The sequence below is a fragment of the Apodemus sylvaticus genome, chromosome 13 (assembly GCF_947179515.1).
Source record: "Apodemus sylvaticus chromosome 13, mApoSyl1.1, whole genome shotgun sequence".
NCBI lineage: Eukaryota > Metazoa > Chordata > Mammalia > Rodentia > Muridae > Apodemus > Apodemus sylvaticus.
Genome location: NC_067484.1, coordinates 22,063,102 through 22,088,551, shown reverse-complemented (window position 1 = coordinate 22,088,551; position 25,450 = coordinate 22,063,102). Strand labels below are relative to the sequence as shown.

At 45.2% G+C, this 25,450-nt stretch overlaps 2 protein-coding genes and 3 non-coding genes across 7 annotated transcripts; all 5 read left to right on the top strand.

Moving 5' to 3' along the window:
- The first annotated feature begins 11,208 nt into the window (after nt 1–11,208).
- Nucleotides 11,209–14,154, top strand: Rpl17 (ribosomal protein L17). Its single transcript, XM_052155446.1, has 7 exons — nt 11,209–11,230; nt 12,008–12,060; nt 12,153–12,193; nt 12,463–12,597; nt 12,795–12,893; nt 13,584–13,775; nt 14,071–14,154. Exons 2-7 carry the CDS (start codon nt 12,021–12,023, stop codon nt 14,116–14,118), a joined length of 555 nt encoding a protein of 184 aa, XP_052011406.1. The 5' UTR covers nt 11,209–11,230; nt 12,008–12,020; the 3' UTR covers nt 14,119–14,154.
- On the top strand, nt 11,876–11,941 carry LOC127664325 (small nucleolar RNA SNORD58). The gene has a single exon (XR_007973170.1). It is a non-coding gene; the product is annotated as a small nucleolar RNA SNORD58 (small nucleolar RNA).
- Nucleotides 12,257–12,322, top strand: LOC127664323 (small nucleolar RNA SNORD58). Its single transcript, XR_007973169.1, has one exon. It is a non-coding gene; the product is annotated as a small nucleolar RNA SNORD58 (small nucleolar RNA).
- LOC127664322 (small nucleolar RNA SNORD58) lies at nt 12,647–12,711 on the top strand. The gene has a single exon (XR_007973168.1). It is a non-coding gene; the product is annotated as a small nucleolar RNA SNORD58 (small nucleolar RNA).
- A 1,817-nt stretch (nt 14,155–15,971) lies between the features above and the next one.
- On the top strand, nt 15,972–24,195 carry C13H18orf32 (chromosome 13 C18orf32 homolog). 3 transcript variants are annotated; one of them, XM_052155450.1, is made up of 3 exons: nt 15,972–16,101; nt 22,679–22,854; nt 23,532–24,195. In XM_052155450.1, the coding sequence occupies exons 2-3, from the start codon at nt 22,702–22,704 to the stop codon at nt 23,595–23,597; spliced, it is 219 nt and encodes a 72-aa protein (XP_052011410.1). In that variant the 5' UTR covers nt 15,972–16,101; nt 22,679–22,701; the 3' UTR covers nt 23,598–24,195. The 3 variants fall into 3 exon arrangements, with proteins under 3 accessions (XP_052011410.1, XP_052011407.1, XP_052011408.1); XM_052155447.1 differs by having other exon boundaries at nt 16,011–16,132; XM_052155448.1 differs by having other exon boundaries at nt 16,011–16,168.
- Nucleotides 24,196–25,450: the final 1,255 nt, after the last annotated feature.

Here is a 25,450-nt window from a genome sequence, read left to right as displayed (position 1 = left end):
AGCAAATAAACAGAGCCTTGTCTTGTAAGCAAAGTTCTGCCTGTTGCCTCAGAATGTGGTTTGACACAATCTGAGCCACAGATAAAAGAATTACCAGCAAGATAGGAGGTTTGTCCTGAGGTACTAAATGGTGGGGTGAGGTGCCCGCTCAGTTCATTGGTCTGAAGCTTCCAGATGGATGTGGCCTAATCGTGGAGTGACCAGCTGGCTACATTGTGGCTGGAGGTCTTGCAACCCCAGCTGAAGGGAGCAGAAGAAAACTGAGGGTGACCTGCCAAAAGATACCACACGCTGGCCTCTGCTTTCCTTCCTGATAAAATCCTGTGCCTTCTCAGGGCCCTTGTACAGCACTGCTGGCACTGAGACTTTTACTTGTTACCCAGGCCAGGAACCCAGCCATGAAATGCTCCTGCCTCATGGTGAGTCTTCCCACCACAATTAAACTAATCCAAAAAAAAAAAAAAAAAAAAAAAAAAAAAACCCACAGGCACGTCCAGAGGTTTGTTTCCATGCGATTCTAAGTGCTACCAAGTTGACCCAATCAAGACCAACCATTGCACAGGGAGAAATCCAAACCTAGATTCATTCATCTTTTTTTTTTAAAGATTTATTTATTATTATATGTAAGTACACTGTAGCTGTCTTCAGACACACTGGAAGAGGGAGTCAGATCTTGTTACGGATGGTTATGAGCCACCATGTGGTTGCTGGGATTTGAACTCAGGACCTTCAGAAGAGCAGTCGTTGCTCTTAACTGCTGAGCCATCTCTCCAGCCCCGATTCATTCATCTTAACACGACAACTGTGAATAAAAATGCCTGGTGGGCCTTGTCCAGATCCCTGCCGTGGGCTCGCTTTGATGAGTCACTCAGCGCTGGCCTCATTTCACTCACACACACCACAGGCTGGAAGAGCGGACCACAGAGGCACCGTGGCTGACAGACTAAGACGCTCCTCTGATACCTACTGGCTGGTACTCACGTAATCCCCTCTTGCTGAGTACCAGTGTGTGTAGAAGAAAGCATCAGTGCTCTCTCCCTCTTCCCAAACACCACCCCTTACTCATTTCTGAAACCAAATCCAAATGTTCAGAGGTCTTGTCCATGCACTAAGCAGTTCTCCAGAAGATACCCACAGAGGGTCTTGTAAGTCGACTGTAGTCCTGGGCTACACTCTGACCCGTGTCCAGAGTTTGCTCTGTAAGACCCATCCCAGACATCAACCACAAATACTTAGTTGTCAACTATACTTCTGACCCCTGGCTATAAGCCAGGGTTCTATGGTCTCCTTCTCAGATCCAGTTATTTACTATGACAGACCCCCAAACTCAGGAAACACATTTTTGTTTATTATGAGGGTGTTGTATATATGTTGTATGTGTTTGTGTATGTGTGCCAGGGGAAGGGAGGAAGGAAGGAAGGAAGAAAGGAAGGAAGGAAGGAAGGAAGGAAGGAAGGAAGGAAGGAAGGAAGGAAGGAAGAAGGAAGGAAGGAAGGAAAATCCTTGGAAACAAAAGGAAAGAAGCAAAATTTGTACCCTCCATACAGTTGTCTTTACAAAGGCCTCAGTTACTAGAGAGGCCATAAGTCATGTCGGGCCCTTATTTTTATCCAAACAATTGTCTCTATTTGGGAAGAAAGTCTTTGCACAGAGAGAAACTGAGGAATAGTTCTTCATCTGCATCATAAGAGGGCTAAGCCAGAGCATCTCTTCAGACCTTCCAGCCCTGATGCTGCCAGGCGCTTTGAGGGGCTGGTTTCCCTGAGATTCTGAGCGAATCTGAGTTCATTACTGTATCACCCCCCTGCAGGCTCGTTCTCTAGGTCTCTGGGTCTGCCTTCTAGGCCCCAGCCCCATTCACAGTCTCAGCACTGCAAAACGTCAAAGTCCACTTTCGAAGAAGCACCTAGGCCATCAGAACGAAGTCAGCAGGTTAAAAGTCTTACAAGATGAATGTTTTCCAGATAAATGAAAGCGAAAGCGGTCCTGACGCCGAGCTGGCGCCATCTAGTGGTGTAGTTGCTGCTCGCCCACCGGTAACAGGAACTTGGTTGGCAAGTAAGACAATCCCAGAGTTTCTAGGCTAACCCTTGACAACATTCGAGACAAAAGTTCCCAGAATTCCTGTATCCCTTTCCTGGATTCTTTCTTCCGTCAGACAGATGTAACAGAAAGAGAACCAGCAGACTCAAGCCCACCTCTCTTGAACCCCAAGTGAGGTCAAGAGACCTCAGCCGTCGGAGTTAACATCCTATCAGAGTTAAGAGCCTGTTTAGACATTGTGGAGACGGTGGGGGAACACAGTAGCTTGTTCCTTCCATTTTCATCCCCTCACCGCTCTGCTACGGGTCTGTCCTATCTCCCCTCCGTGCTCTAGAATTACTTTCCTGAAGCCCAAAATACTCAGTGACACTCATTTGACAAAGGATTCACGCCAGAGACTGCTCCAGTCCTTCACATACTCTGCGGTTTACACGGTTCAATGGCCTTCCTTTGTAACAAGAAAACTGGAGTATGGAGGTTATTCGGTGTATTAGGTACATAGAGCATCCAAATAATTACAAAGGTACAGTTGGGAAGCCGTTATATTTTGTAAGAGGGGAAAAGAAAGAAAAGCCAAAGAAATGCTAAGCCTTCCGCTTAGGGTAAGTGGGCAAATATCCAGGCACAAAGTTACCTATGTCAGGTACGTGTTGATTCCAGTCTTAGAGTTATCTTGAAGGGCTCGAAAGGGTACTTATCAAGGATATGTGATCACACTGTGAACCCTGAGTTGTTGACTGGAAAAACCTGATTCTAGTTGTGAAGTGGCTCAGCCTTAGCACACACCTTTAATCCCTCTGGCTGGGTTACAGACGTCCTTAATATACACCTTTAATCCCAAACAGTGAAGGTAAAGTTAGGTTTGTGGAAGGAAGCAGCCATGTTTGAAAGCGGTTCCTAACTGAGTAGCAGACGAAGTGATGAATCAGAGAAAGATCTGACAGAATAGGATCTGCCCAAGTCTCGGGAGAACGGAGAGGAAAGACAGGTGACTTAGGAGAGAACCGTGCGGAGGAGAGAGGCAGGTTTACTGAGGCAGTTAAACAGAGACGGGTTGCAGGGAGAACAAGCCAGACACAGGTGAAGACAGAGTGAGCCAGAGAATGAGAAAGAGTCAGAAGAAGATATTTATTGCCCGAGTTAGTATGAGGTCGATCAGGGGAGTAACCAGAGCCTTTCTGAGAAGGAAACATCTCTTTTTGTTGAAACCCTGCATACATGTCCAAAGAGATCTGTGGCCTTAGGGCCTTAGAGACAGTGTGTTAAAGTCTTTTCCTGCCCCCCCTCCCTCTCTCTCTCTCTCTCTCTCTCTCTCTCTCTCTCTCTCTCTCTCTCTCTCTCTCGTGCGTGATGTCAGCTTTTAACGAGATGAAAAAGAAAACAGAATGTACCTTTCTGTTCTGTTTTGCTTTGCTTTGTTTTAGGTGGGATCTCACAGTGCATCCCCAAGCTCCACGGTCTGAACCTCCCCAGCTCTAGGATTAAAGGCATGTGGCCCCACACCCTGCTAAGAAAATGTACTTTTCTGTATGTGGTCACGTGCGTGAGGGTACATATGTGTGCAGGTGTGTGTGGAGGCCAGAGGACACCCTCGGGTGTTATTCCTAAAGCACCTTCCACCTCTGTGGTTAGACAAAGCCTGGAGCTGGCCAAGGGGCCTAGAACAACTGGCTTATTTAAACTCTAGCTCTGCCTCCTGGGCACTGAGCATGGGCACTAGGGATGGAACTTAAGCCCTTTTGTTTTCAAGGAAAGAGTGTTTCACTGACTATGCTACCCCCAACCCTGGAAACCCCAGAGCCAGGTATGGTAGCATATAACTGTAATCTCAAAACTTGAGAGACAGAAGCAAGGAGGAGCTCACATTTAGTAGTGTCAAGCTTAGCAACAACAAGGAACTCTTTTTGTTTGTTTGTTTTTTGTTTGTTTGTTTGTTTTTGTTTTTGTTTTTGTTTTTTTGAGACAGGGTTTCTCTGTGTAGCCCTGGCTGTCCTGGAACTCACTCTGTAGACCAGGCTGTCCTCGAACTCAGAAATCCGCCTGCCTCTGCCTCTGGGATTAAAGGCATGCGCCACCACCGCCCAGCCAAGTAACTCTTAGTGGCATATTTCCAAAGGCTAAATAATAATTGTTGGTACTCTTTCTAGACTCCACCCCCACAGTTACCTGGCAACAGCCAGGTAGGCCTGGCCCTCTATCAGAGGGGCTGCTGGGCCCCTGCCTGCTCTCTTGCTCTCTTTTGCCCACTTGGGCTCTTCCCTTCCCCCTTCCCTTCCCCCCTCTCTCCACGTGATCATGGCCGGCCTCTACTTCTCTACTCTTTCCCTCTCTCTGCCTTTCTCTGCCTCTATTACTCTCTCAATTCCCCTCCCCATGCCCTGAATAAACTCTATTCTGTGCTATGCTGGTGTGTGGCTGGTCCCTCGGGGGAAGGGATGCCTCAACATGGACCCACTGAGGCACCCCTTCCCCCATACCTCACACACCCCCATAGAACATATTCTTATACCTATTTCTCTTCTTATAATCACAATAATATTATTAAAGGTATTATTAAAGATAATATTATTATAGTAATACTATAACATGTTATTAATATTAAAACACTATAATATTAATATAGTATAGCATATTATAATACTATAATTATAGTAATATTATTATTAAAGGTAATAATAATAAATAAATAAAATGTAAAGTATGTACTTTAAAATCTATGGATTTCCTAAAACCTCTGCAGAAATGGAGTTATAATGATAAATAGTACATTGTAGGGTTGGGAATTAAAGTGTCAGGGAACCAAATCAGAGCGGGATCCTTCAAGAAAGCCTTGTGGAGAAACATAATTCCTAACACCATCCTAGCTCTGGGAGATCAAGAAAAAAAAGACCAGTTACATGAAGGGACTCTGACTCCCTGAGGAAAAGATTACTTCTCCTCTTGTAGTCAGGGAGGAATCCCCCTTTCCTGGCTAATCAGACTGTGCAGAGCAGAGCAAATCTCCACCCAGGGATTAAGTATTTTCTTCCTGTTCTGCCCGCAGCCCAGGCAGCTGTAAAGAATATTGTTCCAGAGGCACAGGAAGTCACTCCACAAGACTTAAACATAGAATGTTCACTCTGAAAATCCCCAGAGATAGTTCTTCTGAGAAGGTGGGCAGGCTAACCATCTTGGTCAGCTGACCTTCCAAGGGATCCATCAGCATTGAAGATCAGTTGTTGGGACAGACGGTCACACTTCTGCATGGTCCACTCGGCGCCTGTCTTTGCGGGTAGTGATTAGACTCAATGGCTGCGGCTGGAAGATCTAAGGGGTAAAGGATCCCCAGAAGCCACTATCAAGCTCCAGTTGTCACTGTTAAGGAAAGCCAAAGGGCGGGAGTGTTTTGCTCCTCTTAGAAAAACCAAGGGTGTCTGCCTGCAGCTCAGTACCTTTTCTTTGACCTTGCCGTCTCTTGTTGCCTGGGTTTCTCTATAGCGCTCCTGGTACTAGAATCCAGACCCCTTGGCACACACACACACCGGCACTGGATAGAAGGCCTCCTTTTCAGGACCATGTTGAGGACAGCAAGCAGTAGTGGTCACAGAACTGGAGATTGTGCTTCAGACCCTGGGCAGCAGGGTGGGCAGCCTAAGGCAAGGGAGGGGACAAAGCCTGCAGCTTGTGACACAGGGTCACCAGCAACTTGGAACAATCGGAAAATGATCGGTAGGCAGCGAGGACAGAGGGAAGGGACCCAGGCTTCGAGGCAGATTGACCTTCAAAGGTAGACTGGCCTTCACATTCTACTCTAGCTCCTCTAAGCCCCAGTTCTGTTCCATTTCTCTCTCTCTCCCTCTCTCTCTCTCTCTCTCTCTCTCTCTCTCTCCTCTTCTCTTCCCTTGCTTTTTCTTTCTCTTTCTTCCTTCCTTTCTTTCTTCCTTCCTTTTTCCTCTCTTTCCCCACTCCCTAGACAGGAGTTTCTCTGTGTAGCCCTGGCTGTCCTGAAACTCACCAGGTAGACCAGGTTGGCCTCAAACTCGGATATTCACCTGCTTCTGCCTCCCAAGTGCTGGGATTAAAGGCATGTGCCACCACTGCCCTAGGAACCCCAGTTTCTTAGGAACCCATACAACACATAGATATCTATTATTATTTACTACGGTGAACGCTGACTGTGTTTCCCATCCCACCTGCAGGAATCCCAGCCCCTATTCTCCACCTGTTAGAGTATTTTGATAATTGCCTGCAAACAGCTACCTCACAAGCAGGGCATGGTGGCCCTCCCCTGTAACCCCAGAACTAGGAAGGCTGAGGAGGCCTGTGACTTTGAGGTCAGTCTGAGCTACATAGTGAGACCTTGTGTCAAAACTAGAGCGCCAAGGAAACTAATCTGATCAAGCACTGGTGTGTATCTCCAGGAATCTGAAGACTATAATAATATGTGTAGAGGCATGGTGACGATGCAACAGGCCAAATCCTGTTGAAAACGTTCCATGCCTGTCTCCTCCACAAATGAGCAGAGGATGAATGGAAAGGGCGGGGCATGGAGGATGAGAAGGAGAAGCCATCGTGGATCAGAGAGAGATCTGTCTCTCATGTGCAATATTGGGATTCTGCCTGGATTTGAACAAACTGTAAAGACTTTTTGAGTGGAGTGAGGGGAAAAAAAACTGCTTTCAAACTATGATATGAGCTATGTTAAGGCATTGTGGTTGATGATGGTGGTTTGATGAATACGAATGGTATCATGGTTATATTAGAAGTACAAGAGTGAAGAGGAGGAGGATGCTGGGAGAAAGAGAGGTGAGCTTATTCACCAGCAAGTCTCAGTGGCCGAAACGTGCTAGGCTAGACTAGATTTTACAGAGGCTAGAAGCTTCCAGGACTAGGTTAGCAAACAGAGGCAGTACACCTGTGAGATGACAATTAATACAGGAGAATAAAAGTTACTTTTACAGGCCAGAAACTCCTGGTTCTCCTGCCTCCTTTTCTTCTATTCTGTTTGCTGAAGTCCTGGAATTACCTCACAAACCACAGGAATACCAATCTCATCAGACAGGGAGAGTTTACCCATTTATCTATAATAGATAAATTTGTAGTGCTTCCAAATGAAGAGATCTGAGGTTTATTTAAAATACCTCTGCAATAGAAAGAGGAGGAATAAAATTAAAAAACATTAAGCTGGGCGGTGGTGGCACACACCTTTAATCCCAGCACTTGGAAGGCAGAGGCAGGTGGATTTCTGAGTTTGAGGCCAGCCTGGTCTACAGAGTGAGCTCCAGGACAGCCAGTGCTACACAGAGAAACCCTGTCTCGAAAAAAAACAAAACAAAAAATAAAATAAAATAAAAATGAAAAACATTATTAAGGTCTAGGTAAAATATTAAGGCCTAGGTGGAATGTTAAGGCCCAGGTAACTGTTGCCTGGCCAGCCTGCCATTATAAGGAAACTTTTTCATATGTTTCTGCTGTTACTAGGAAACTTTCTAATGCCCAGTTGATTGCATATTCTGTTACGTTTTGTGCCCTTGGAAACCAATCATCATAGAAGTAAGTACAACTGTTTTTGTATAATTACCCACGATAAACTCGGACCCAAAACCACCCTACAGAACTTCCTTCACCTGTGTATAAGCTTGTGCGGTATTTGCTTTTCTAAGCTGCCCCTGGGATGGACCCTAACATAAGAGATATAAGAAACTATTTAAAATAAGACCTCCGTTTTGAGTAGTGTTGGAGTAAAGTTTAAGTTCCAAAGACCTCCCTGGAACTGACATCCTGGTTGGCAAGTTAAGACATGAATGTTAGACAAGTCCATCCTGGTAGACATTAGACATGAATATTAGACAAGGCAAGTCCCCTGCCACAGTCAAATACCCCAACCAATGGGAGCAGGGATAAGTGTACAACAAAGACATGTTCCTAAAGAAGGCCCCCTACCCCTACATCCTGATTGGTGGAATAACTTGGCACAAATGTTTGCAGATCTCAGGCTTAAAAAACCCTGTAGGACCTTAACTGGGGGAGGCACAGTTCAGTTCCTGAATCTGGACCATGGCCCCGGTAGATCAGCCCTGGGGTATATGCTCAGTAAACTATGCCTGTCTGATGAGACTGGTGTTCGTGTGGTTTGTGAGGTAATACCAGGACCCCAGCAATCACAATAGAAAAAACAGGAAGCAGGAGGCATCAGGGGTTCCTGGCCTCTAAAAGTAACTTTTATTCCCCTGTTGTAATTGTTGTCTGGGAGGCTACTGCCTCTGTCTGCTAACCCAGGCCTAGTCCTGGAATCTTCTAGCCTCCATACAATCTAATCTAGGCCTAGGATGGTTTTAGCCTCTGAGACTCACTGCTGAGTAAGCTCACCCTTTCTAGTTCTTTCTGAACTCTGGTTGGCTGTTTCAACTCAGCTGTCCTGGCTCAGCCTGCTCTCCCAGCTGACTGATTCAGTCTGGCTTTTGGCCTCTGAGTTGCTCTGCCTGGCCTCAAACTAACTCTAGCAATCTGTTCTAATCTTCTGACTCCTCATTCTCTGGCTTGTTCTGTCTTCACCTGTGTCTAGCTTGTTTTCTTCAATCTGCCTCTGCACTATTCTCACGGTAAAACTGTCTCTTCCTCCCTCTCAACTCTACTGCACTGCTCGCCACGAACTCTGCTTATCCTGAGCTGTACTCTCCCTCCTGTACTGTCTGTCTCTCCCTGAAGTAGCTTCCCCTTTCCTCTCTCTTCTTGTGAGAATTTGGCATATCCTAGTCTGTCAAATGTTTCTCTGATTCGTCACTTTTTCTGCCACTGAATGAGACTTCACTTTCAAACATGAGTGCTTCTTTCTACAAACTAATACCTTCATTCTTTGGGATTAAAGGTGTGTGGTATGGGCTGAGCCACACCGCAAGCAGAAACAGGTTCAAAGATCCTGTAACACTTGCCAGATAAGAGAGGAAGGAGGAAGACAAAAGACAGACTGCTCCGGAAGTTCACCTGTACATTTCTTTCTGCTTGTGTTTTAATTTTCCCTAAGCTAAAATCTGAAAACAAAACTCTCAGAGAGTAGTCTCCTTCTGTAACTGAGGTTGGTCTCTAACTCACTGAGTAACACGAGCTGGCCTGGAGCCCACGATCCCTCTGCCTCATCCTCCTGAGTACTGAGTGGTGAGGGCCAGCACATCTGGTGAGACAAAGCTTTGAATGGGGCCACAGATTGTACTGCTCCCATTCCTCCTCTAGGTTCAGTGTACTGTGGCACTCTGTATTGGTCAGCAAATGTGGAGAGCCTCTTCATTGTCTTTACACACCTCCAATATCCAGCCCATTAGCTCGGTCATTAGCTCCATCTCCTGTGATTGGACTCCTTTCGACCACTGGGACCAGCCTAGCATGAGAGACCCTCAGAGTTTGCAAAGTCGTCTACATCCCCGTCCTTATGTCTATGCCCACTCCTCACGCTTGCTCGCTACAGCGAAGTCAGGGTCGTTTTTCTAAAGTATGAATTGTATCATTTCTTCTTTGCCTAGAGCTGTTCATCAGCACATACACACGCACACACGCATGTGCACACACACAATGGTAGGGATCAAAGCCAGGTCTTGAGAGAGTCTAGGCAAGTATTCTGCTAGTAAACTACATGCCAAGTCAGAGGTTCTATTTAAGGGTGAGTTATATACTCACCTCAGAAATCCCCAGGAAAAATACCCAGCAGGTATTTGATATCTGGGTCTATCAAACTTAAGAGAATAATCTATTTGGGAGTGCACAGCCTGTAGAAAAAGCTTGTGAAGAAAGGGGATCACTCGGAAAAAGCCGTAATAACCAGCATTTGGTACTGAGGGCAGAGGACAAGAGGGTCTTTGACATTGTATCTAGAAGCCAAGTGAGCCCGAAGCATTGTAACCCAATTCAGTCCCTGGGAGTCTGAGCTGCCTAGAAATGGGAGCCCAGAAACTCTAAAGCCAGACGGGTACAGAATCAGAGACAAGAAAGAAAGCGAAAGAAAATCCCAAAATGTTTTCTGCAACCAGTGAAGATCTGGAATTGGCCCTGGTGACAGTAATTGTGAACCAGTCTTCAGGTAGCCTAATCTTCACAATCAACATACACCTGACTGACTGACTCCTCCCCTCACCCCACTCCCACCCTACTTCCTTAGCCTCTCAAGGACTGGTTTTATAGATCTCTCATATGGATTTCATCTTTTTGTGGAGGCGGGGTTTCATGTAGTGCTGGCCCGCCTCGAATTCTTTTTATTTTATTAAATAAATAAATCTAAAAATTACATTTATTTATTTATTTTACCTGTGCCAGTATTTCGCCTGCAAGGGTGTATGTGCACCATGGGTGTGCCTGGCACTTACCGAAGGCAAAAGAAGGCATCTAATTCCCTGGAACTGTAGTTACCTTGTGGGAGCTGGGGACGGAACTTGGTCTTATTCAAGAGCAACAAATGTCATTTATTGATGATCCATCTCTCTGACCCTGCTCTCCATTCCAAGGAACAGTGCTAGGATTTCAGGTATGAGGCACCATGGTATATAACCTTAGGCCATTTATCATCCCTTTATTTATTTAAGACAGGGTCGGGCTGGAGAAAGGGTTCAGTGGTTAAGAGCACAGACTGCTCTTCCAGAGGTCCTGAGTTCAATTCCCAGCAACCACATGGTGACTCACAACCATCTGTAATGGAATCCCGATGCCCACTTGTGGTGTGTCTGAGGACAGCTACAATGCACTCACGTACTTTAAATAAAAATTAAAAAAAAAAAAAGGCAGGGTCTCCCTACATAGCCGGCTGGCTTCAAACTTGGTGCGGTCCACTGCTTCTAACTGCGGAGTGCTGGAATTAAAGGCTAGCACAGCCATTCCTGGCTCGGACCTTTCATCTTGAATGTCCATTTACAAACCACTTTCAGAGGGTACATGTCGGCAATAATCAAATTTCACGTTCATTTATAATAATTCGTGTCCTATGTTTCATCTTGTCTTTATTTACTGACACCTAAAACCCATACATTTTAATTTCGGAATAAAAAAAGAGAAAGTCCATAACCATGCTCTCAGTTTCAAACTTTCTAAAAAGATCCCACCCCTCCTTACTCGGCCCTCCCACTCCTCGGATCTCGTTCCCTGGCCAGGAAGTCTCGCGAGAGTTCGAGGTCTCATGAATTCTCCCAGTAGCCTTCGCGCTTCCTCTTCCTGTAAGCGGCCAGGGGTGAGTGTTACTCGGCGTCGGGCTCTCGGGGCGAATCCTCCGCCATCGCTGCCATCGTGGCATCGGGAGCGCTGCCATCGCGATCCCGGCCATCCGAGCCCGAAGGGCCATGGGTCCTCGCCCCAGGCGCTGTGCCCCGTGTGGAGGGGCGCGCGGGCGCGTCCGACCTGGAGCCCGGGGCGCGCAGGCCGCTGCAGACCGCGGGGCAGCGGGAGGGGTGGGCATGGTTGACGGGGCCGGGCGGCCGGCGGAGCTGCGGGGTGCTCCGGACAGACCGGGACGCCGAGGCTCGGCTTCTGCGGTGAGGGGCGGCTTGGGACGTGGATAGGAGGGGAGGCTGCGAGGTCGGGGAGAGGGAGGGGACTGCAGAGCGCTCTGGCTCCATCGTGCCATGCTGCTGCTAAGTCCCAGGCTGGAGAGGCACGGGCTTGACAACAGCCGTCTTCCCGAGGGGAAGGTGACGGCCTAGTGCTCTCACTTGGATTAAGACGTGCTCCCGGGTATGTGGGCATTAAATACTCCGTTCGGGACCTGGGTGGTGCATGGCTTTAATTCCAGCACTGGGGAGAAAAGCAGGCGGATCTGAAATTTAGGAAAGTCAGGCTATACAGAGAAACCCTGCCCCCCCCCCCAAAAAAAAGATGGCTGCGATGATGTCATTTCTTAGGACACCTTTGGATTAATCATGAAAATAACTGTTCTCTGAGCAGCTGTTGGGAGTTTAAACCTCCTTGGTTACTAGCTGATTGTGTTAGTTACTAGCTGTTGTGTTCACAGGTGACCTGTGAAGATGGTTCGCTACTCTCTTGACCCAGAGAACCCCACAAAGTGTAAGTGACTAAAAAGGACATGGCCTCTGTTTTGATTTGTGGGTCGCGCTGTTTGATGTGATCATAAGGTAACAGAAATCTTTGTTTTACAGCATGCAAATCAAGAGGTTCAAACCTTCGTGTTCACTTTAAGGTAAGGAAGATGTGTTCCGTGTTAAACAATCCTAATTTGCTCCTGAATGTCTTTGAAAGGTGACTGCAGTGATGACTTTTCTTAGGACACCTTTGGATTTACCGTGAAAATAAGTAAATTCTGAGCAGCCACCTTCTTTATGAGTAGGTCATTGGGTGGGGATGCTTGAGTAAAACTAGAACCACTGTGGTAATTACAAGATGGGGGAGCTTAACTGAATTTACATGGCTCTCAAATACTGTTAACCAAACTTTTCTGGCTTCTATTAGAACACTCGGGAAACTGCCCAAGCCATCAAGGGTATGCATATCCGCAAAGCCACCAAGTACCTGAAGGATGTCACCTTAAAGAAACAGTGTGTGCCATTCCGGCGGTATAATGGTGGAGTCGGTCGCTGCGCCCAGGTGAGAACTCTTTGAAGATGCTGTTGCAAATTGTAGGGAATTAGTTAGGTTGCTGTGATGACTATCTTAGGACACCTTTGGATTAACCGTGAAATAAAACATGTTCTGAGCAACCTTGGTGTTGGGTCCATAGTTAACTGGGTCTCATCCTGATTCACCAAGGAAAGTAACAAACTGCCTACCTGTTTTTCTTTCAGGCTAAACAGTGGGGCTGGACACAGGGACGGTGGCCAAAAAAGAGTGCTGAATTTTTGCTGCACATGCTTAAAAACGCAGAGAGTAATGCTGAACTTAAGGTATCTGAGCCATTGCTGTCCTTTTGATATATCTTGAGGTCAGTCTGGTCTACATAATAAGATTGTCTTTTTAAAAAAGGAGCCAAGATGGCTTTTGTCTTGTACCTCTATCTAGTATTACAGAAATTTGCCTAAAGTGGTTTAGGATCATGGTGTGCTACCCTGGTCCTATAAAAGAAGCACTTCCTTCAGTCTTGGGGGTTTATTGCTTATTGATGAATGCAGATCAGGATGTGGCACCCCAAAAGAAACATTTTCATTACATCATGTTATTTGCCTTCTGGGTAATTTGCTAGCATTAGAGATGGCATAAATTTGTTGACAGCTGTGTCTAGTAGTATAATTATACTTTGTCACATTTGGAAACATGATTTTTACCCAATGAGGTTGAGCCTTTTTTAAAAGAAAAATTTGTGTATTGTAAGAGGGCAATGAGACTGGGCAAACCCGTCTGTCTCTAACAAACCTTAAGGACTATTGACATGTATTTAGTAATAATTCAATTACTAAAAAATAAATTTTATGTCTTAGTCTTAAAGACTAAGATGTCTTAATGCCTTAGAATAAGGGATTTCTCTTGAAAATCACTACCTAAAATGCAAAGTTGAAGCAGGATGAACAAGAAGTTCAAGGACATCTAAGAAGCTTTATTGAAAAACAGATGATTGTCTGATTTCTCTCCTTTTCCAGGGTTTAGACGTGGATTCTCTAGTCATTGAACACATCCAGGTGAACAAAGCACCTAAGATGCGCCGACGAACCTACAGAGCTCATGGCCGGATTAACCCTTACATGAGCTCCCCCTGCCACATTGAGATGATCCTCACTGAGAAGGAACAGATCGTTCCAAAGCCAGAAGAGGAGGTTGCACAGAAGAAAAAGGTAAGTAGCTCAGTTTTGCTGGTGTGTACTACTAGAGAGATTAGTGGTGCAGTAGCCATCTTCGGACATAGACCTTTATAATAACCACGAAGGGGTTACTGACCAGCCTGTGCCCTACTGGATTAGTCATTGCGTAGTCTCTACAACTAAATTTTGACCTTTTTGGCACTTGGCCATTTGTCCTCTAGTCTTTAGCAATTGAGTTTTACTATTTCTTCAGGTGAGAATTAAGTCCTAAGATTTAATGTTTCTTCTAGTCTAGAAACTCAAATGGCTCCTTTGTTTGTCTTCTCAGATATCCCAGAAGAAACTGAAGAAACAAAAACTCATGGCACGGGAATAAATTCAGCATAAAATAAATGCAGATCAAGTAAAGGTCTTCTGGTGGTCTTTATTAGAATGTCTTCCATTACCTGATCAGACAGGGTTTGATAAGCCCTGTTGTGACAGATGTGCTTTAATATGCAGAACTTTTAAATTAAGCAGTGAAATAGACTGTTCACAACCACATGACTGTGTATGACCTTTATTGGATTAGAGAGGAACTCTTATGCAGAAGACTGTTAGCATAAAGTCTGTTTCGTCCACAAACTATTGGGTATATGATAAGCTTGCCTTAGAAAAATATTTTTTTAAAGATTTATTTTTATGTATATGAGTGCACTGTAGCTGTCCAGAGGTTGTGAGCCGCCATGTGGCTGGATTTGGGACCTTCAGAGAAGCAGTCAGTGCTCTTAATGGTGGCTGAGCCATCTCTCCAGCTCCAGGAAAGGAATTCTTTACAATTGATTCCTAATTAAGCTATAACGTGGCTTAAGATGTTTTTTATGTTTCATTTGTTTAATTCTGGCTGTCCTTGAGCTTGCTCTGTGACAGTCTAACCTTAAGTTATATCCACCTGCCTCTACCTCGCAATTGCTGGGATGAAAGGCCTGCATCATTGCTAGGTATCTTAGTCATATTTAAGTTAGTATCTCCTTAAACATGCAAACAAACATCTTACTGGTTTGGGGGGACGACACCCACACATGAAACAGTTTTCTATCATGTCAGACTTAGAGATTAGCTGTTTTAAGTGCCATGTCTTTGCCTCTGAGGGTCACCCAAACAAGTGCATATTTGAACAGGTTTTTAGAGATGGCAAAGAAGGGTCAACTGTGGACTTGATGCTTACTGTTCTGCAGTGAGCCTCTTAAGCTCCAGGGGGTGATACTGCCTCAGCCACACAAGAATGACAGGACCTTTACTGTATCCTTCATTGCCTCTCACACGTCTTACAGCTTGTCTTAAGAATGCACAGATGGTAAATCCAGCATCCCACTTACTGAAAACCTGTCAGTGCTGCACCCCTGAACTTTCTGTATCTGCGTATTTAGGGCACTCATAACATTCCAGTTACTATGTAGACCTTTGCTACTGTCTATGAAAGCATTCTTTTTTAGGTTTTGTGCTTGCCCCATAGGGCTTAAGTGACTGGAGGAGTGGCTCAATGTGAAGGTTCCAAACCTAGATCACCAGGACATATGGTGAAAAGGGAAACTGGCTTCCAGTTCTGTGATCGGAATGATACATATTTTGGACATGCTTTGAAAAACTGAATTCCTTTGAACCATAAGACATTACCAAGAGGCTTTGATAGTTTCAACCAGTAGCGTGTAAGAGTCCCAAATTCACTTTACCAACAGAACAGTCGGGCTGTAGTGTTCTGAGAGAAAAATGGGCAGCAGCTCAGGGTTTGAGTGCTAGTAACAACCCAGACCCTAGTTTTTACCTACTTGAATGAAGGTCTCAAGTCAATGCGCTGGGGAGCACAACTATAATCCCAGCTTCCAGGGAGGACACAGCTTCAGAATCCTGTCTTGGAGACTAGTTGAGCATCTAGTGTGAAAACACCCTAGCGCCGATCCTATGGCTGGTGAGGAGAACCAGGCAGGCCTTACTCCCAAAGTCCTATTTCAAATCTTGGCCAGCCCAGCGCTAGTTTTTCATAATCAAGCCAGTCAGGTTCTTTGGAAATTAGTTTTCTGCACACAGCAGCACACTTAGCTAGTCGGGAAGGGCTAACCCCAGGCTCTTGACTACAGCGCAGCTCCGGAAGTGCGGCAGCTATGTACACGTCATCATTACGTTCTCTGCACCCCTTGGCTAACGTATATAGCTTTGTCAGTGTCTTGGCCTGCTATTGGCTGTTGGCAGCCCGGCCTCCCGGAAGTGCGGACATTGCCCTGGGCGTCTTGGTGGTGGCGTGTGAGGTTTCGGGAGTTGGAGCTCGCGCTGTGGGTGTCTGTCAGCGGCGCAGTTCGGCGGCTTGACGTCCCCAGACGCTGTGCGTTGCGCCGGTGTACACCAGGAATTAGGTAGCCTGCTTGCCTTGCATCTCTGCACCGATCTCGGTTGGTGGACCTCAGGGTCCCCTCCTTGCTTCCCTCGCGGTTTTCCTCCCTTGGCACCCGCATTTGGGTGCTCCTCCTCTCTGTGCCACTGGCCCCCTGCAGCTTCCCTGCTTTTTGATGTTGTCTTTGACTTGCTCACTTCTCTCGGTTCTTTCAAGGAAGGCCGCTACGTCTCTTTTGGGCACTTCTGGTGGATCCCTAGTCCTTTCCTCTCTCTCCCATTGTCCTCTTAGGCCAAGTTGAATGAAAGATTCTATTTTGCTCTCTTTGGATTGGATAGAAGTTAAAATAGTAGTCCACCGTACCATCTTCTAGATTTTTCCACCGCAGTTTTCATAGTATAAAATAAAATATCAAAAAATTATTAGGATTAAGAGACAGTACTATTGCCTTACTAATTAAAAGATCCGAAAAAGTTTTATAAAAGCCATGCTGTGAAAGTCGGAAGTGGTGCGCCCCTTTCATCTCAACTCAGAGGACGCAGAGGCAACTGGATCTCTTAAGTTCAAGGCCAGCCAAAACTATATAGTGAGACCTTGTCAACTAAATAATGTGTCTTCACTGGCACTGGTTCTTGGGGTTTTACTTAGAGCATAATGTGTACGTACACATATCTAAAATACTAACTGCAAGTAGACTTTTTAAAAACAACATGGTGACAGTTGGATGGATAGGAAAAAGGCCTGAAAAAGAGTGGTAAATTTTTCAACTAATTTTTTTAATTAGAAAAAATGTTAACAAAAAATTTGTTTGTTTTGTTGTTTGGTTTTTTTAAAAGACAAATCTCACTGTGTAGTCCTGCTGGTCTAAAACTCTAGACTTGGTTTTTGTTTTTTCATTTTGAGATAGGCTCTTACGCTGTTGATGCAGGCCTTGTGCGCGATGTGCGCCCAGGCCAATTTATGTCTCTCTTTTCATTAACCTCCCAAATAGTTGAGATCACAGGCCTGGACTGTTTTGCTACATTTCTATTTTGTACTTAGTCACACTATTGAGTGCATACTGCATTCTCGTAAGGTGGGGTTCTCTGATCTGCATTTTCTCATGAGGGAATTACAGCACAGTCCTGTCCAGTAATTTTTCCAAGAAGCACCTTCAGAAGGTGCTGCAGATCTAATCCAGGCATTCTAGCTACACAACCTGTAAAGCGCTATGCTGTGGTGTATGCTATTAAAGGGTGTGACACCTAGAGCCTTGCACATCTCCAGCTCAGATCCTAAACACCTTTTACAAAGTGCTGGAAAAGAATTTCTGCTAATTGACTTTTCTTTTCTTTTCTTTTCTTTCTTTTTTTTTTTTTCTTTTTTTTTTTTTTTCCAGACAGGGTTTCTCTGTGTAGCCCTGGCTGTCCTGGAACTCACTCTGTAGACCAGGCTGGCCTCGAACTCAGAAATCTGCCTGCCTCTGCCTCTCAAGTGCTAGGATTACAGGTGTGCAATGCTGCCACCCTCTTCTACCCCCGCCCCCCCGCCGCTTTTTTTAAAAAATATTTATTTCATGTATGTGAGTATACTGTAGCTGTCTTCAGACACACCATAAGAGAGCTTTGGATCCCATTACAGATGGTTCCTGTGGTTGCTGGGAACTGAACTCAGGACCTCCGGAAGAGCAGTCAGTGCTCTTATCCACTGAGCCATCTCTCCAGCCCCTGACTTCTTTTTTTTTAATTTGTTTATATTTTATGTCTATGGTGCTTTGCCTGCATGTGTGAGGGAGTCAGATGCCCTAGAACAGGTGTCACAGACAGTGTGAGCTGCCATGTCGGTGTTGGGAACTGAACCCAGGTCCTCTGGAGGAGCAGCCAGTGCTTTTAACTACTGAGCCATCTCTCTAGCCCTGCTAATTGACTTGTAAGTGCTGCTAGTTAAACATGACCAGCACAGTGGATCTCAGCCTTCCTAACACTATAGCCCTTTAATACAGCTCTTCATGTTGCAGTGGCACCCCCACCACCACAAAATTATTTCTGTTGCTACTTTGTAACTGTAATTTTACTATTAAGAATTGTAAGCCAGGCTGTGGTGGCACACTTCTGTAATCTCAGCACTCTGGGAGACAGAGGCAGGCGGATTTCTTGAGTTCGAGGTCAGCCTGGTCTACAGAGTGAGTTCCAGGACAGCCAGGGCTATACAGAGAAACCCCGTCTCAAAAAAAAAAAAAAAAAAAGGAAAAAAAAAAGAATTGTAAATATCTGTTTTTCTATGTCTTAGCGACCCGGTAAAGGGGTCCAGGGGTTACAACCCATATGTTGAGCACAGCTGGGCTAGCAGGATGTAGACAGGTATCTCCCTACCACTGAGATACACCCTCAGCTTCACTGACTGACGGTTGGTTTTTCAAAGACAGAGTTTCTCTATAGAACACTGGCTGCCCTACAACTCACTCTTTAGACCAGGCTGGCCTCAAACTCAAAGGGCTCTGTCTGCTTCTGCCTCCTGAGAAGGACTGAACTGATCTTTTTTTTTTTTTTTTTTTAAATCAAAGGTATGTTGTTGAAAGTTTTTGGAGATTACTTTGGAAAAGTTTTAACTAGAATCAATTGCTTCCTTTATAAAATATCTAGTCATTCCTTGATGTGAATTTATACTTGCTTATAGTTTTTGCCTGTAATTCATTTCAGAATTGCATTAATAACAAATCATAACACTGGAGCCAGAGGGCAGTGGTGCATGCCTTTAATCCCAGCACTCAGGAGACAGAGGCTTGTAGTTCTCTCTCTGAGTTCGAGGACACCTAGGGCTACACAGAGAAACACTGCCTTGAAAAAATCAGAAAAAGAATCATAGCACTTTGTCCTGCATTATGAATAGCTTAAAGTATTTTAGGTGCTGATTCATTCAACAATCAATACTATTTAACTTAAACTATTCTGAAAATAACATATTTGAAATCTTTGTGTAGTGTTCTGAAACCTCTTTTTAAAGCCCTTGTGCTGGTTAGTTCTAATTATTATTATTTTGGGGCGGGGGGTGGATTTGGTTTTTTTCGAGACAGGGTTTCTCTGTATAGCCCTGGCTGTCCTGGAACTCACTCTGTAGGCCTCGAACTCAGAAATCCACCTGCCTCTGCCTCCCAGAGTGCTGGGATTACAGGTGTGTGCCACCACCGCCCGGGCGGTTAGTTCTAATTACTAACTTGGTACAACCTAGAATCACCTGGGAAGAGTTTTACTGAGGGGTAATCCAGATCATTTGGCCTTGAGAATGTCTGAAAGGGATTGTTTGGTTGTTGAAGGATGTGGAAGACCTAGCCCACTGCGGGCATCACAGTTCCTTAGGCAGGAGGTTCTGAGCAGTGTAGGCAGAGACGGCTAGCTGAGAGCCAGCAAGCAAGGATCCTTGTGGGCTTTCCTCTGCTCTTCATTGTAGTTTTTTATGTTTCTACCTCAACTTCTCCACAGCAATGAACTATAACCTGGAGCTGTGTGGTGAAACAAACCCTTTCTTCCTTGAGTTGCTTTTTTTTTTTGGGGGGGGGGTGTAATTTGTCACAGAAACGGAAATGAAATTAGAATAACATATTTTGAAATCCTAGTCCTAAGAGACTAATTTATATTGTAAATTTAAGAGTTCTTTTGATTTCATAGAACAAGTGTCTCTTTTAAGAGATAGTTGAGTTTCAGAATCAGATTTGCCAGTATGATTTTTAATTATCAGGAACATTAAGAAGGGCTGGCTGTGTTGCTGCCTGGTTGTCTTAGTTATGGTCTTACTACTGTGAACAGACACCATGACCAAGGCAACTCTTATAAGGACAGCATTTAATTGGGGCTGCCTTACAGGTTCAGAGGTTCAGTCCATTATCATCAAGGTGGGAACATGGCAGCATCCAGGCATGCATGGGGCAGGAGGAGCTGAGAGTTCTACATCTTCATCTGAATGCTGCTAGCAGAATATTGGCTTCCAGGCAGCTAGGATGAGGGTCTTAAAGCCCACACCCACAGTGACACACCCACTCCAACAAGGCCACACCTACTCCAACAGGGCCATCCCTTCTAGTAGTGCCACTCCCTAGGCCCAACATATCAAACCATCACAATGGCTTTAACCCCAGAACTGGAGGGGTAGAGGAAGAGCTGGCCCACACAGAGAGTTCCAGCCAGGTAGGCCTCTGTGGTGAAAGACTCTGTTTAAAAAAGAAAGAGAATATTAGAAGTATTAACTTTTAGATATGGACAGTTTACTTACATGATAATTCTTACCTTTTTGCTGTGATGGAATACCATGACCACAGCAGTTGGGGAGGAAAGAGTTTATGTGGTTTATACCTCCACATCACTGTTCATCACTGAAGGAAGTCAGGACAGGACTTCAGTGAGGCGGGCACCTGGAGGCAGGAGCTGATGCAGAGGCGGTGGAGGGTGCTGCTGACTGGCTGGCTCCTTATGGCTCGCACAGACTGCTTATAGAACACAGGGCCACCAGTCTAGGGATGGCACCACCCACAGTGGGCTTGGCCCTTCCCCCATGGATTATTGCTAATGAAGAAAATGCCCTACAGACCTGCCTACAGCCTGGTAATAAACATGTCCTTTTAAAATAAGTCAATTAATTTTTTGAGACAGTGTCTCACTATGTAATTTTAGCTGTGCCAGAACTCACTATGTAGACCAGGCTGGCCTTATACTCACTGAGATTAGCCTGCCTCTGTCTCCCTGCATGCTGGGAGTAAAGGCGGATACCACTATGCTTGGCTGCAGGCATTTCCTGTCCTGTCCTGTCCTTTCCTTTCCTTTCCTTTCCTTTCCTTTTCTTTTTCCTTTTCCCTTTCCTTTTCTTTTCTTGTTTTTTTTTGTTGTTGTTGTTGTTGTTGTTGTTTTGTTTTGTTGTTTTGAGACAGGGTTTCTCTGTAGTCCTGGCTGTCCTGGAACTCACTCTATAGACCAGGCTGGCCTCGAACTCAGAAATCCGCCTGCCTCTGCCTCCCAAGTGCTGGTATTACAGGTGTGTGTCACCACCGCCTGGCTAAGTTTGAGTTTTGTATTACAGAGTTTGCTTTAAGCATCATTCTGTTGACAAACTGTGTGTGTGTGTGTGTGTGTATGTGTGTGTTTTGTTTTTGTTTGTTTTTTTTAAAGTGAGAATATTCTTCCAGGTGGGAACATTATGGGTTTTTGTTTGTTTGTTTGTTTGTTTTTTAAGATTTATTTTATTTTATGTGAAGAACAATTAGTGGTCTTAACCACTGAGCCATCTCTCTAGCCCTGCTTTTTGTATTTTTAAGACAGGGTTTCTCTGTGTAGCCCTGGCTGTCATGGAACTCAGTTCTGTAGACCAGGCTGGCCTTGCACTCACAGAAATCTCTCTGCTTCCCAAGTGCTAGGATCAATGGTGTGTACTGGAGAGATGGCTCAGCCGTAAAGAGCACTGACTGCTCTTCCAGAGGTCCTGAGTTCAATTCTCAGCAACCACAACTATCTGTAATGGGATCTAATGCCCTCTTCTAGTGTGTCTGAGGACAGCTCATATACATAAAATAAATAAATAAATAAACAAACAAGCAAATAAATAAATAAATAAATATGTTAAAAAATGTGTATGCCACCACAGCCTGGCCCATTGTTAACTGTCAGTTCCTTATATAATTCACACTAAGGGCACCCTATATTTTGAGTATAAGTAATACTGTTTTCTTTTATTACTGTTTTACCATTATTACAATTCAAAATCAAACAAACAAGCAAACAGACAAAAAATCCTCCTCACTGTGTAGCCCTGAGTGTCCTGGAACTCCCTAGGTAGACCAGGGTGACCCCTGACTAGTAAACATCAAATGCTGGAATTACAGAAAGGTACTACCATGCCTGGCTATAATTTACTTACTTTAAGTCTGTAGAACATCTGGTTTCTCTGGTGACTTCACCATTATCCTTATTATTATTTCATATTACTGTTTATCAGTCTGGTGTGGGTGTCCATGGGGGAGGGAGCACTCCACTGTGCTGTATGGGGGTCAGAGGACAGTTGGAAGGAGTCGGTTTCCTCTGCCGTCTGGGTTCCAGTGGCATGCACCTTACCTGCTAACTGTCTTACCTGGTTCTGTTAGAAGTTAATGAGCGTGTATACTATGTAGCACATATTCTTGGTCTTCTTAAAGGTCTTTCATTGCATTTTTACTTGTGTGGGCTTTACATTCCCCTGATATGGTGTGCCTGTGGCAGAGGTCTAAGTGATGACTTGGTTCTGTCTTTTCACTGGGTTGGTCCTGGGTGTTTGACTTAGGTTTCAGGTTTGGAGGCAGGAACCTCGATCCACCAAAGTGTCTTTTATCATAGAATCCCCTAGAAAGCAGCAGTGATTGGAAAGGATTGGATGCCGGCATCTCAGTGATCCTGGCTCCTCGCCTGTCCCTCTCTCTACCTTGCAGAAAGCAGCATTTCAGTTTAGAAACCTTTGCTCTCAGCACATATTGTTCTAGAGAGCTCCCACTCCCTGTAGATACAATCCTTTCCCTGAAGTGCCTCTGCCCCGGTCTGTGACGAGCTGATTTCTTCCCCTGTGGTGTCCACAGTTTCAGAGCTCCGGCCTGGGACAATGGTGTGCATTCCTTGTATCGTCATTCCAGTCCTGCTTTGGCTCTTCAAAAAGTTCCTAGAGCCGTACATATACCCTGTGGTCAGACGCATATGGCCTAAAAAGTCGGTACAGCAAGGCGGTGAGAAGGATATGGGCATGGCAGATGGCAAGGTAAGGCCTCCAAGGTTGCAGGACATGGGTGAGGGTCGGCGTGGGAACTGCAGGCTTCTGGAAGGGCGAACCTCTGGAACTGGAAGCTTTGCTTTGTCTCTGTTTTAGTTATTAACATTTGATTGGAAGATTTGAAACCAGGCTTCTGATTAATGTGTTGTCCCTTTGCCTTCCTTTCCCCTCCTGACATGGGGAGGGCCCTGGGCCAGGAGCCCCCCCCCCACGTGAGCCCTCTGACACCCAGCTGTATCCCCATGCCCAGTGCGAAGCACTCCTGTCTTCCCTGGTGCCTGCTGCACTGACCCTGTGTAGCACTGCGAGCGTAACTAACCTGCATAATTCTGGAGGCAGTCAGCTAATGCTGAAGTTTTTTATTGTTGTTGTTGTTGTTGTTTATTTTTATAAATATTATTTATTTAATGTACATGAGTACACTGTAGCTATCTTTGGACACACCAGAAGAGGGCAGCAGATCCTGTTACAGATGGTTGTGAGTCACCCTGTGGTTGCTGGGACTTGAACTCAGGACCTCTGGAAGAGCAGTCAGTGCTCTTAACCACTGAGGCATCTCTCCAGCCCCAATGCTGAAGTTTATTGTGTGTTTCTAAAAAGAATGTTTCTTAAATCAGTACCTTTTTGTTATAATAATTCTTGAATCTTTTTTTTTTTTATTTCAGGGTGCAGGTACAAATGGATTACCCACAAAAGGACCAACAGAAGTCTCTGATAAAAAGAAAGACTAGTGTGATTCTCTTGAAGGCCCCTGGCTGTTTCCAAATGGACCTGATAATATGAAGCACCTTCCTTGTCTCTGACCTTTTTTCTCTGAGACCGGGATTGTAGATAAATAGTTTAGCTTCTGCCTGAGACTGATCAGGGAGTACATGGTATTTATATTTAAAATTCCAGTAGTTATATTTAATGATCTCATCCCTGAGTTTCTTTTTCATTAATGTAGCTTTCATTTCTATTATTCCAATTTACTAATATGGACAAATAGAAGGTCTGTGTGAGCAGACACTCAGAACCGAGTCCTTGGGCCATCACATTCTTTCTTAAGAGTTTGCTGTTTTCACTTGGTGTGGGCTTCTGTACCTTGAGTGGGATGAGTCTTAGTGCGGAACAGTGCGGTCCCCGGTGGGATGAAGTGGGAAGACGTGATCGCTGCCAGGTGCAATGGCGAGCGGACGGCCGAGAATAGGCACTGCTCCAAGGAAGCTGGAGAAGGAACGAGGGAAGCTTCTTTGAAAAATGTAACATCAGCATCATTGTCAATCACACGGCTTCTAATTCTCTGTACTTCTAGTCCTGACAATGTATTAAACATTCATTTAACTTGTGGTTCTTTCTTTTTTGTCTTTTCATATTTGAAAGGTTTTTTGTTGCTGTTGTTTTTCTAGGTTTTTGTTTTGTTTTGAGACAGAGTTTCTCTGTGCAGCCCTGGCTATCCTGGAGTTTGTTCTGTAGACCAGGCTGGCCTCCAACTCGCAGAAATCTGCTTGCCTATGCCTCCCTAGTACTGAGATTAAAGGCATGCACCATTGCTGCCCATCTTCAGAAAGTTATATATATACATGGTTAACAAGTAAACTCTCAGAACTGCGATGAAGACGGTGGGTGAACGGAAGTCAGCACCACAGTGAGTGACTTCCACAGCAATAGCCTGCCTGATTTTGTCTAAAGCAGCTGAGGGCCTGTCTGCTCTTGGGAAAAGCCAGTCCTGTACCTGAAGCCTGTGATCCCAGCTCCCTGGGGTTGAGGCAAAAGGATTCCAAGTTCACACCTGGCTTTTGCTACAGAATGAGTTTGAGTCTAACTTAGGCATATCTTATGTCAAAATTTTAAAATGCAAAAAGGGATGGAGATGTAACCCAGTGACAAAGTGTTTAACCTGAAGCCCTGGTCCAGCCACAGCAATGTGCGCCATACGTGTACCAGAGGATGGCCTTAAGCTTCTGGTCCTCCTGTCACTACCTCCCAAGGGCTCTGGTTATAGGTGTGTGCTATTGTACCTGCACGTCCACCCACACCCCACACACTCCTCTTGTTCTTTTGAAATAGGGTCTCATTACTTAGCTCTGATTGGCCTGGAATTCATGTTACCAGTTGTCTCTCAAGTGCTTCTGTTACAGGCACGAGCCACCATTCCTCATGGTAGTGGCGCACACCTGTAATCCCAGCACTCTGGGAGGCAGAGGCAGGCGGATTTCTGAGTTCGAGGCCAGCCTGGTCTACAGAGTGAGTTCCAGGACAGCCAGGGCTACACAAAGAAACCCTGTCTCGAAAAAAAAACCAAATCCAAAAAACCAAAAATAAATAAATAAATAAATAAAAATAAATAAAATGGATGTTTCTATCAAATACACACACAATTGTTTTTATTACACAGCAGGGTTTGTGTGTGTGTTTGTGTGTTTCTTTTGGGGGAGGAGGGAAGATTGGTGTTTCGAAACAAGGTCTCTGCGGTTCTGGCTGCCCTGGAGCTCAGTTCCATCAGCTGGCTCCTGACAGCAGTACCCTCAGGGCTCAGAACGTTTGTTGCTTTTGCAAAAGACCTAAGTTAGGTTCCCAGTACCCGCATGGTGCCTCACAACCA